The following is a 13,197-nucleotide window of genomic DNA, read 5'->3' as shown; positions in this document are numbered from 1 at the left end:
TGATTTCATACATAGTTCAAGAGGCAGTGCATACATATTTCCACATACTATGCACAGAATTCTCTGTCACAGGTCATCAGCTTCCAGAAACATCTCCACACTAGTTTTAACTTCTCTTTTGCTGCAAGGGATGTTCAGTAAAAGAAGAAGTTAAAACCCCAACAATAAAATATGTGCTAACCAAAGACATGATGTCAGCAGAAATACAAGAAGTCTCTGTGGCTGTTCTCCAAAGTTATTATTTTTACTTTGCACGTGAGTTGCTCTTATTTAGGTCACAGGTTTTGTATCTCCAAAGCCAGCAAGATCTGCCTTTATATCCCATACAGAAACACCAGAAGATATTCAAACAGGGAGAAGAGCCTTATGTTTTGATCCTTATTCCCCCTCCTTCTACATCAGCGCAGCATCCTTCAGCCCCGGTCCTGCCCACCCCTGAGCAATGCTGAGACACAATAAGCAAATATTCCACGCAAAAAGCTGCAAGGCAAACCATTTTTAAAAGCTGCCTAGGTCAGCAAAGAAGAAACTAACCCTGTAGGAGAAGACCTGAGGCAAACCTAACAGTCTTCTCTGAGCCTACCTACAACACAACACAGGAGGAGAAAGAGAAGGGCAGAAACCCCTACTCCGTGAATCTACCAAGGCAGCAGGTTTCTGCTTCTCTGTTCTTTAATGGGGGTTTGGCAGCCATTAAAGACAGTTCTCACAATGAGTTGGACATAAACAAGCTCAAATTGCAGTCTTCCTATAGTGACGAGCTGCTCAAGATTATTTTCTTTTTCTTAAATTACAGTTTGTTGATTTTATCGTTAATTGCAAATCAAGAAAGCACCCTCCTTTTAACAGCTGTTGCTAAGAGAAGTAGTATTATTTTTAACCCTACAGTACATGCTTGACTTCCCCAAGAATATATTTGTCTGAATTAAATTTATTTACTGAAGTCAGCATTCTTTTTCCAGGAGGAAGCAGACTTTGTGCATTGTGCATACTTTATTAAGGTTCACTCCAGACAACAAGAATGAATCTATAGACAAAAATTTCCATACTCCTGTTTCCAGGTATAGCAATAGGAAAGGTGATCAGGGACTGTACTGCCACCCACAGCACTACTACACCAACATTAGCCACACCACCAGCAGTACTGAAGGTACTGATGATGGGCAAAATGAACACCAAGCACCAGGGCCAGGTAACTTGCAGACTAGAAGTACAGGTAACACGCCTGTTTTTACCATCATTTTCCCTTGCCGTACAGCTTTTCCTGAGGCAGCTACAGTAACAGATGGGAGCAGAGAAACAGAGACATTTATCTAGCAGTTCCCTGCTCCAAAAATACACAAAGGGCCCCATGGAAGCACAAACTGCAACAAACCTACAGTTGGATGCAGAGGGAAAGAGGTCAGGCTGCCAGCAGCTTTTGCCCTGGCAGATTCTCCCACGTCTACTAAAATGCAGTTACCAGCTTTTTACCTGCAGCCACTGAGTCTGACCAAGACTCTCTTTCTATCTACAGGCCCCTTCTCACAAAACCCGTGAAGTAATAGCTGAAGGTTTTCACCCCACAAGCTTTAGTTGATATCATCTGCTGAAACCCACCAACAAAACACTGAATTTGCTGGCCAGACGGACAATTCAGACATTTTAACATCACATGAGAACTTTTCCCTTATGAAGCAGAGCTGAAAACAAAGGAGAAGCCCGAGGTTCAAAGGTAACAATGCAGCAAGGCAACTCCTCACAATCACTGACAGCACCACCCCACCAACCACACCAGAGTTGTGTGCCCAGAGAGAAGGGATGTCCCAGCTCTCTAGCCAAGGGACATCAGTGCTGGTAGAGTTGGGTGATGGACTTTGGAGGAGGCAGCGTGGCAGATCTGCCGGCCACAGGCAGTAGACCATATGTCAGGGGCAGTCCCCTTGCACCGTCCCTAACCCAGCTCTCTCTATTACCATATTCCAGCACTGCCCCATTGTGCAGCTGCTAGCTTTCAGCTGGCACGGCATGCACCCCAGAAAAGAGGGAAGAGAAACACGGGGGCAGGAAAGAAGAGCTGCCTTCCTCCACACATACTCTTTAAAGTCATGGACTAAAGGAGGCATCATATCATAAGCATTAGATGTTTGCAATTGTAGCAGTACAGGTCATCACACACTTTGTCAATCCTCTGTCAAGAAAATCGCATGATTACATCAGCCACTATGAGAATTCAGGGTGTTAAGCTTTCTCTTGGTCATCTTACAGTTCAAAATGAAAAAAAAAAAATCCCATTTACTACATGAAAAAAAGAAATCCATGAGAAAGAAAATAATTTCTTTTTAAGATTGTCTGTGTCTCATTATTCTGAAAGGGTATGCAGACACTGCAGCTCAAAGCAGCCATCTAAAGGGAGGAAAGTAAACAAATCTGGCAAAAAACGAAAAAGCAAAGCCTACAACCCCAAATTCCACAAATCTCAAAATAAGAGGAGTGAAAACACCATTGTCATAAGTATTTAAAAAAAGGATCTTTTAAAAAGTGTTAACAGTAAATGGGAACCATCCCAAATACACCTCAAAACCAAGTAACACTGTGCTAGATTCTTTTGCCTTTTGTGGTACAACAGGAAGTGGTGAAAATGGGTCAGGACTTTCCCATTCTTAAAATTTTCTTCCATGTCTAAGATGAAGGAATGCAGAGGGAAATTTTATGAATATTCACTCGTTCAACTTAAGAGTCACTTATTCGAAATACTCTATCCAGTTAAGAACTGCACTTGAAGAGAAAAAGAAGTTCAAAAACCTCATTCTCTTGGATGTTTTCAACACTTTTATACAACTACTGCTCAGGTTACCTACAGGAAGAGACAAACAACTAAATCAGTTTTCCAGGAGACTGTAGGTACAACCAGAAGAAAAATACAGCCAAAAAGGCTCACCCACCTGCCAACACAGCTAGAGTCGTGACTCCAAAGCTATAGTCATGTCAGGTGTTACCAGGAGCTGTCAAGGGTAAGTCCTCTGCTAATAAGCCACAGATAAATTAGCAACAGGTCAGTTTGGAAATTTACAGGCTGCTGAGTTAGACCTTTGCTGGAAAAGAGAACAAAGCTATTTTGATAGCTCTTTTCTGTTTTTTTAAATCTCCTCCTATGTGCTGCCATAAACAAAGGGATTCAGAGTTTACTTAATGAACAGTCACTGAAAGTAAATTAAGTTCACAGAGCATGCTGAGTAGCAGCATACAGTGTGCCAACAACTGTATTCTATGGTCCATACTCTCCAGTTACCTCATTTAATATGGCTTTTTATATTAACAGTACTGGCTATGCAAATATTCTTCCCAGGCACAGCTGGGAGGGGAGAGTCAGTTTATGACACTGGATTTAAAAGCACAGGCATCAGTGCATTAGACTTAGCCTTGAGGAAAGTTCAAGACAGGTATCATCTTAGGGCATCAGGCAGCGAAATATCTAATGGAAAGGCCAGAGCTGACCTATTGATCTCTCTGGCAATGGGGCTTGTCCTAACAGGTGGAGATGAATACATGCTCCCAGAAAAACTGCACACCCACCAAAACATACATCTGCTACCACAACAGCCACTGCCACCCATCTGGCAGCCACAAACAACTCTGACCCATCAGAGCTGGTTGAAGAAAGAGGAGACAGACACTGAGTGCGACTGGTCATTACAGGTGTTTGTGGAGATGGCACCAAGGAAACCAGTGGTAGCATGGGGGTCAAAACTGATGTGATATGATAAGAGTATTTGCTCCCAATCATTTTAATTCAACTGTCCCTGGAACTAGAGATTATTTTGCCCTTGTGATGCTTGGTCAGCACCAAAGTAATTTTTTAAAACAGATCTACTTATTAGAAAAGACAGACCAAACATGCTAGTGTGCTGTTAGTTTCCGATATAGCAGCTCACCCAAAACAAAGCCCACAGAATCACTGTAGGAGAACGAATGCGCAGACGAAATAAAACCCGAAACCAGTTTGTGCTAAAATAAATACTCAGAGCCATAGAGACCACAGTTCAGCAGCTGCAGACAGTTAAGCAGCTGCAGAGTCTGTCCACAACATTGGAGTGATCCTCAGGAAAGTCTCCTTAAATAATAATAGAAATAAAAAAAGGACCCCCAATAACAACTTTGCACTACAAAAAGAACCTCAACAGGCAAATGAGAATTATTTCTCTACTGCTCATCTTTACAAGTTTGCAGGCAGCTGGAAACCATAGTTCAGAAGGGCCTGCACTTCTGATTCATCTCAGAAGCTTATGTGTTTGGAAGCCCTACAGTGACAGCACAGGGCACCGACTCAAGATCAGTGTGATTTAACTGAAGCAGTTTAAGACACTTGTGCCTGCAGCTGTGGCTCATCTCACCCCTCTGGCAGGTTTTCCTCCCCACTGCATCAGGACAGCATAAGGGAGGTGCCCACGCTCCTCAACCACTGCAGTTCACGCTCGCCTTACAAATCAGAACTGAAATTGAGGGCAGTTAACACTAACACGCCAGTCAGCCTTATGGCCACACTGCCTCTGCTTCAGGGCAGAGGGAAGCAGAGGAAGACTACTGCTAAGAGACATTGACATCTCATCTCCACTCTAGAATCCAGACAGCCTCATGAGTCAGAGCCTTAGACAACAGCAATGTTAGTTATAGTTCTGCTAATTTTAGCTCATGCTTAAGCCACAGTCCCCATGTCCCTGCAACACCTCTTCAGGTGCCCAAAGCCACAACTCCCCTACACCTTAACTGCCAAAACATACAGCTTCCCAGATGAAAGGCTCTGACGCGCTTACATAAATTGTATGTGCAAAAATACATTTTTCAAATAAAGACAAGAAGAGGAAAAAAACAGGGACAGCTTTATTTACCCTACTGCTGCGGGCGTATCTTACAATAAGGAACAAAAGTTCATCTGCATAATTCCTGCTTTTCAGAGTCCACTCCAGGACACATAGAACAGATTCAAAGCAGAGGGTGGCTGGAGAGCATGTTCCATAGGAAGGCAGCAAACAGCCCACCAGGGCCAGCTTCTGCCCCAAGGAGTGACAAGAGTGAGAAGGACAAGGGAAACACACACACACTTCACACACTGCCCTCAGAACACACTGGAAAAGCTTTTAGAAGTAAATAAACAACCCCTGACCCCCCTCTTCTCAGAAAGCCACCCAAGCAGAATGCTTTTACTACAGTAACCGAAGAGTTTGTTTTACAATAAGAGTTTTCTCAGATTTAGTCAACCTTATCAGATTCCTCCTCCTCTCCATATTCACACTGAACTGTGAAAGGGACTTCAGCTCTCTCCAACCAATTAAAAACTAATTGAAGACAGCCTGGCACTACACAGCCTGAGAAGTCCAAGAGACTGAAGCCTTAGCTCAGATGAGGCCTACAGAACATCGTAATATTTCATGTTATTTAACCTCATAACACAAAGAGCTGAAAAGAGTATTCACGGTGATTCAGTCCTGAAAAAAAATTCTTTATCACAGCTCACATCCACTGGGTTCAAAGGAACAGTATGTATCCTTTACTGTATGCATGCAACATAGTGCCTACAGGCACAGAGCCAGGATTTATTTATTTGTAAAGCTCTGTGAGGAAATTACACACACAGAAGTTTCTCTCTCAAAACTAAAGCTGTGTTAGAATATAAGTTAGTGTACTTTGTCTACTCAAGGAGACATCCTCACCCTTTTAAATGAACGAATGACAGACCACTGAGATGGGTTTGGCTACAACTTGGAAATAAACCAATATTTTCTGCTTCAGAAAATTGGTTTTGTTACTGTAGGACAGTAAACTATGTCAAGGAATTGCTAGAAATAATTCTGTCTCTTAAAGACAAACAAAAGAACAAGTATTTATGATAAACTCAAATCTTTCTATCGTACAGATACTGAGCAATTTGTTTTTAAATGGCTGGAGAGAACTGAAGTCTCTTTTGCAGTTCAATGTGAATAAGGCGAGGAGGAGGCAGCCAGTAGGGTTGACTAAATCTGAGGGAACTCTTTTTATAAAACACTGCTTCTACGAATGAGGTCTTTTAGAAACTGGACACAGAGCTTCAAATACTCTCAAACTGTTGCTGCAAATAGAAAATTAGTGTAAGTACGCAGAGCCAACAATCTGAAAAAGTCAGAAGCAAGAAAGATTTCATATACATCCACACCTCTCCTTACTGAACCTGTACCTCACTGCACAATATGCAACCCAACAGTTTTGATGAGAAATCCCTGACTTGTGGTCTACAAACAGTCACAAGACTATAAAAGGGGCCAGGAGACCAGCTTGGTAAAGTAGGGAGTTAAAGGGACCGGTATTAAGGAGTCAGGTTGGTAGACAAGCTCCTGACAGAAGTCAGGCAGGGAGCCCAAATGAGCAGATCTACGTTTCTGAAATCAGGGATTTTCTTTCAGCTACAAAAGGAAAGGGATGCAAGGTGGCAGAGGAGAACTGCTTTTGTATGTGGACAGCAAGTGTGCTTGCAGGAAGAAAGGGACCAGACTAACCTGTAAGGCAGCTGGTGGCGATTATTTGGAATGAGAAAGTTTGATACACAATTTAAATCCTCAAAGAATCCTCAAAACTGGAAATAGATGCAGAAGAAAACACCAGAGTGTATATGCAGATGGTGATAATGCTGTGTGAAATTAGAAATCTCAATGAAGAGTGTAAGGACAGAGTATAACTTAATTAAGAAGGAGAAAAAAAGGCTAAAACCCAGGAGAAATTGTGTGGCCCTTTCCTTGCACAAGCTATACTTGTTAGGGTACTCCTACAAGGCTAACGCACAAACACAAACCAAATCAACAGCCAAGAAGAGAAAGCTGACAACAAAAACCATGGTTCACAGCAAAACTAAACTCAAGGAGATCCTGAATTCACCTGTAACTATCTCTTTTCTGTCATTAGTTTCAATGCCATCATCCTTAACAATTAAAAGCACTTAGGTGCTCACAAAATCCCCTCTTAATGCCCGTGCAAAGCAAAGAAATTAATCGAGCAATTAGACAGCCTGACCTTGCACAGGCAAGCCCCGGGATTTCTACAGCAAGCTGTTAACTCCAGTTCTTTCAGTGGCCTTCAGCACTGAAGAGTTTGCTGGAAAGCAGAGACCAGAAGGCAAGCAGACTGGTGTGAACCGCGGAATCGCAAAAAGCTCATTTGTCTCCTATGCACAGTGCATGCCAAACCTTAAAATTCCTACAGCATCCAGTTATGAAACTACAATAGAAGAGAAAAACAGATGGCTAAAGCCTTTAGGAAAAAAAAAAAAAGGATCAAGCATTACTTCATTTCCAAAAGAGAAAGATGTATATTTGAAAATATAGAAACTACTTTAGACCATACCTAATTGATACAAAACCAGGCAACTTGCCTCATGGAAATTAAGCCTGTCTTCAATTAAGACAGCATAAAAGAAAAGTTTAACCCTTTAGAATATCATGGCTCGCTGTATTTTTAAGCGGGATTAAAAAGCAAAGCAGTCCATATAGGAGATGACAAGCATTACAAACATTGCAAAAACATATTTCTTTATCTCTATAGGAACTGCTGAATGGCAAGTCCTGTAGAAAAGCTTTCTTATGTTTACTCCTTTCTGCGGTCTTTAGGCACTTAGCACCTACATTCAGGTGAGCAGTTTCCTTGCTCATAAAAGCATCTAACACCAATGCCACATAAGGGGACTTGGCAACTACGGCTCTGTAAGTCAGGCCGTTCTCTGCGGAAACCAGTTTTCAAACTGCACTTCAAAGCTGTATTGAGTCCTTGACTCACGAGATATCACACAGAAGTAAGGAAACACAAAAGCCATCCTAGAGAGCTCATGTGTTCACCACCGGATGCTTCAGCAGCTCTGTAAAACAGATACAACAGCTTCAGGTCCGAGTACTGGAACCAAACCGCAGTCCAAAGGAGTATTTTCCTCCTGTGCCTTGGACAAACCTCAATTCAGTCACTTGACAGAGGCCTCCAGCAGCTGAGAAGCCTTGGGCTACATGAGACACATGCTGGGCTGTCAGGCTTTGACACAGGATCAACAGGAGACCAGAGCCTCTCCAAACTGGCAGCTGAACCAGCAGAAAACCCAAAAGCATCTCAAACAGCGCTAGACACCAGTGTTCAAACAACTGAAGCTACAGCACAAGCAACAGCGTTACACCTGACAGTGATGGCCAGCAGACACCTCTCCCACACAGCACCAGTCTGCTCCAACAGCACAGAGAAGCAAATATAACACAACCTCTTTTGCAGAAGCCTAAACAAAATGCACGATACACGACACCAATTACTGGTTTTTTTCAATGGCTCTGCATGGAAGATAAGGACTAAATTAACTCTCTCCTACCACATACAGTCCTTCCAGGCTAGGACTGGTGAAGCTGGGTGGGAAATCCTGTGCTGTCCCAGCTCATTGCAAGGGTAAGTGGGGGTGACCCACTTCAGCACTGCCAAGCAAGTGCCTTTCAAAAGCATAAGCGCTTTTATGATTAATGCAAAGCATGACATTTCCACAGTAGCAGGAGTCACTAATTCACGTTAAAGACCAAGGCCACGTTTATTTATTTATTTTTAATGAAAGGCTCTAAATGAACCGACTGCTCAATTTTTCAAAAGTACTGAGCAGCCACAATAATTAGGTCTGGGTCAGCAGGAGCAGCCAGAATGCCACAGAAGTGACTCAGTCCTGTTAATTACCTGAAAATAAGACTTTTCTAATAGAACAATGACAACGCTAAACACTCCATCGCAACCTGTCCCCCCAAAACACACCACCAATGAAAAGCAATCATATGAGAGCAGCCATCTTTAAATCACTAAAGAGGGACAAGAATCAGAAAATATAGAGAGTAGAAAAAAGAAGGAAAGGAAGTTTCAGCTTATGCTGGACAAACGCTGCTGCACCTTGAGATAATCCTTTTAAAGAGTGAAGCAGCAACACCAGAGTGGCACTGACTTCCCATACAGCCAGCATAACTCCAGAAATAAGAACAGGAGCTATTTTAAACACTAAGTTAAAAAATTCAAATCAATACAAGTCCCGAGGAGACAAAAAGTACTAAAGCCTACCAGAAATACACCCAACTAGCAAACCACACGTCATCAGTTACAAAAATATTCTAGAACACAAGTCATTTGCTGAAGAGTCAAATAAACGTAAACCCAACAGAACACAACAGCTCCCCAACAGGCATGCAGCCCATTCTGGTCATGCACAATCCTTGCTCACAGAAATGTCTCAGTTCAAGTGTGTTTACGACTGCATTGTCATTTATTTTAAAATATGAATGGAGCATTCTTTTCCTCTAGAAACACTGCATTATTAAAATGCCAGCATATTAAAATAACTTACTGCTTACTACATTTCAATCAAATAAACTACAGACTACAGCACTGATACTTAATACATATTGAATGTTCTCAGCAAGAACAGCATATGGACTTCATTTCTTCTGTTTTTGTCTCACACGGGCCAAACAGAGGCGCGCTTTAGAAATAGAGGAAGCAGTGATTCCTCAGCATGTGCAAAACTGTTATCTTTTCCAGAGTTAAGGAAAGACTTAGCTGCAGGTTCTCAAAACAGATAAATGCTTTTGTCTCATATAGGAGTTCTCTTAGGGCAGAAATATCATACTTTAGCTTGCATGCTTAAACAACATTTTTGTTAAGGTTCTCCCAACAAGAGGAAGCAGCACAGAAAAGCCTACAATTCAAATGACCGAGTTACTTTTTTTTTTCCCCTATTGTTATTTTTCCTAGAATTCATCCACATTTCACCACTATAGCATTACTTCATCATAACCAACACAAGTACTCATCTTGCACATATTAACTTCAATGATGTAAAATAAAGATTCAGAAAGACAATCTATTTTTTAAAAAACTATTTGCATATTAGGTTTTGAAAGGCTGTTTTACTTCTTCATACACAGGGATTTTGCTAGGTGGAGACTCTAATTTATGATTCAACAAGCTGTTTCTAAAACAACAAGACTGTTCACAAAAGAACTTTTGTGTGTGACTTTTTCTTAAATCAATTCAAAGTTAGCTGCAGATCCAATCTGAACGTTCCCCTACAGCAATATCACACTTTAGCGCTGAAGCATTCGGCACATTCTCAAGCAAGGAGTGAGTCAAAGCGAAAATGAAAGCCAAAACAGGCTAGTTTAGGCAAACAGAACATAAAAAGTAATAAACACAACTGCTGGAATAAATAATAAACCAAAATTACTGTGGAAAACGCTTTGGCCTGAACTAGACAGAAGATTACCTGAAATAATCACAACAGCCTCTTTCAACTTTTAAAATGTTTCCATTTGTAGTTTATTCTGTGAAAGCAAGTTCAACTTCCAAAACAATTCTGTTTCTTAACAAACTTTAAAATCATTTTAGGCAAGAAGATAACTTGTTAAAATAAAAATTTTAATCCAACAGTGTTGCTTTAAGACAGAGCAGAGAGCAGCCTTCCAGCATATTTGACAAGAGATTTCCAGCTCAGAGAGACAGAATTTAAATTTGTAGAGGCAATTACTCATAACCAGTGAGAGCAGCCAATGTGAGTGCCAAACTTGCCAACAAGAAGAAAGGCCAAGTATTAGAAAGGAGGCTGCAGTCTATTGCAATGTGATTTGAACATCTCAGTCCACAAGGTCTGGAAAGTACTTTCTCTGTCCCCTGACACCACAGGCTCCCACTAACACGAGGAATTACGACAGTAAGGTCAATATTCCAAACAAATGAAACAGCACTTAAGTATTTGTATAATGGAGATCTTTGCATAGCTATTTAAAAGCAGCTTCTAGTTGTCCCTAGCAGATTTATTTAAGCTCATTTTGTACAGGAAGGAAGACGTGCCAGACCCATGCCATTAACTGTTAACTGCTGTCTAGTCAGCTCCAAAGCCATCCAACAGGACCACCACTGCACAAATGTATTGTCTGACTAAACAAATACCTGAAGAGAGTCCCCAAGCATCTACCTCTTGCCTCTTCCCATTTAAAGATGGAAAGGAACAAGGAAGTAGGAGAGACAAGACATCTTCAGGTTAAAAGGTCAAAATCAAAATGGGTATTGACCCCAGATTAAAGCACCACCATTTTCAGGGCTGATCTCAGATGCCTCAGTCAAGTAGCAATAGTGTCAGCAGGTAACGCTCAGCACCAAGAGTTGAGTTGGAAAACATTTCCTGGGAAATGCTAAAACAGAACCAAAAACCAAAACCACACCAATAAGTCACAGATGCCGAGCTAATAAATGCACCATCCTCTGCACAATAACAACGCCAGATAAGGAAATCAGATTACAGAACAAAACCAACAGGTCCAGGGTACGTATGCAGCAAAGCAAGCACTCATCAAGACAGACAAGGACCCCACACAGCTGCATCTGCAACGGGCAGGCAAGAGAAAAGCGAGGGAAGGCACGACCGATGCATGCACACCAAACAATACAAAATGAGCCACATCCTTCCTATTTCAGCACTGGCACCTTACTCCACCATTTGTGCAGCAACATGAGCCACTTCTTACCATTTTTTGGTGCACTCGACCATCAGCTCCTGGTAAGAGGCCACAAACTGGAACTTGGATGCATGTTTCCCAACACGCTGCAGTCTTTTCCAAACTGAAGCCATGATGGTGAGAAAAATCAGTATTCTTACACAGTTGCAAGTCTGCGAGTATGCTTAAGAGTGCATGTGCCCAATACTAGCAGATTTATATACAGACACAGTAAAAACAGGGCGTGAGGAGCTTGATAGGATGTCTACAATTCATATTCTGCCTCTCCTTTCTTTATGGTAAATCCCATTCTAGCTGTCCAGGAGCAGACAAGTAAATGAAATGAAGTTCTCTCATGGAATCATCATTCCTCCCACAGCAGATGATGTGGAGACTGCAGGACTAGAAGACAAATAAGAGGGAGAAGGCATTGGTTAATACAGTCCATACTATAGTGCCGCAATCGCACACGATCCCGCACCTTTCAAACGACTACAATAAAGCACAAAAACACACCCCCTTCCTGTTGTCACCCCTCTCATCCAATTAAATAAATAAATAAGAATCCTGCAGCAATTTCAGGAATGCAAACCGCGAGTCTGTTTGGAAACATATCAACGTGCCCTTTTATCAACACCATCGTAATTGGCAACGGCAACAAAAAAAGGGCAGGTCAGGGCCACACGGAATCCTTCCGAAGCATCTCCGGGAAGCGACGCGGAGCGGCTGAGGTGCTGCCAGGATGCACCCAGAGGGAGGGACGCGGGCAGACGAAGACAAGTTCTTTGTCTCGATGACAAAAGGTGTAACAGTTGTTTCCTCTCCCTCTCTCCCCTCCCGCTCCCGCATCTCTTTCCGAGGAGAAACGACAGCCAAGCAGCACGCAAGGGAGCGTTTCTAGTAAATCCAAGGTGAGGAGGATGAAAGAGGGAAGGGCATTTCCCGAGCCCCTAGGATTCCCACCTCCCTCCCCGCATCACACTGACACGGAAACGCCTCCCCATCCCGCACCGAAAGACGCCCCTACGGGAGACGCAAAGGGAGCGGGGGCGACCCCGCGGGCTCCCGTCCCTCCGCAGCCAAGCGGCGCCTCCGGCAGGGCGGCGGGGCAGCGCCCGCCCGGCGCCTCCCCGGCACTCACCGGCCGCGCGCGGCAGCCCCATCGCCGAGGAGGCGGCGGCGGCGGCGCCCCGTCCTTCCGCGGCCTCGCCGTGAGCCCCGGGCACCCGGCGCCGCTGCGCTCGCCCCGCCGGCCGGGCAGCCCGCCCCGCTCACGCCGCCACCATCGCCGCGCCCCGGCCGCCGCACCGCCCCCGCCGCCCGTTGGCCGCCGCGCCCGCCAGTCACCCGCGGGCCAGAGGCGCCGCGCGCGCCCGGCGGAGACGGGGGGAGCCCGCACGCCCCCTTCTGATTGGCCGACGCGGCCGAGGGGGCGGGGCTTGCGTCAGGAGAAGCCTCTCGATAGGCCGGCGCGGCCGCCCGTCAGCGCGAAGGCGGCCGGCGATTGGCTGCGGCGCCGCCCAGAGCGGGGGGCGCGGCGCGCTCCGGCGGCTGCGGGGCGGGGGCCGGGGTTGGGGGGAGGTGGTGATGGAGCAGCGGGACGGGCCCGGCCGCGGGCCGTGAGGGGACAGCGCGGCCGCCGGCCTCCGGTGCCGATGTGGGGAGGTGGCTCCCCGTGGAGCGTCCCGACCCGCGG

General features: G+C 44.4%; 1 protein-coding gene across 11 annotated transcripts in view; it reads right to left on the bottom strand.

Moving 5' to 3' along the window:
- The window catches only part of EHBP1 (EH domain binding protein 1), a 223,116-nt gene extending 210,376 nt beyond the window's left edge, over positions 1-12,740 (bottom strand). For all 11 annotated transcript variants that reach the window (XM_069850070.1, XM_069850071.1, XM_069850072.1 and 8 more), the window contains exons 1-2: positions 12,643-12,740; positions 11,532-11,903 (exon numbers count right to left, since the gene is read on the bottom strand). In XM_069850070.1, the coding sequence (XP_069706171.1) occupies positions 11,532-11,635 (104 nt within the window). In that variant the 5' untranslated portion in view covers positions 11,636-11,903; positions 12,643-12,740. The remainder of the gene's footprint in view (positions 1-11,531; positions 11,904-12,642) is intronic.
- Between the last annotated feature and the right edge of the window lie 457 nt (positions 12,741-13,197).

This window comes from Phaenicophaeus curvirostris, chromosome 2 (genome assembly GCF_032191515.1).
Source record: "Phaenicophaeus curvirostris isolate KB17595 chromosome 2, BPBGC_Pcur_1.0, whole genome shotgun sequence".
NCBI classification, from domain to species: Eukaryota; Metazoa; Chordata; class Aves; order Cuculiformes; family Cuculidae; genus Phaenicophaeus; species Phaenicophaeus curvirostris.
The sequence above is the reverse complement of the archived record's forward strand: the minus strand, read 5'-3'. Positions and strand labels throughout refer to the sequence as shown.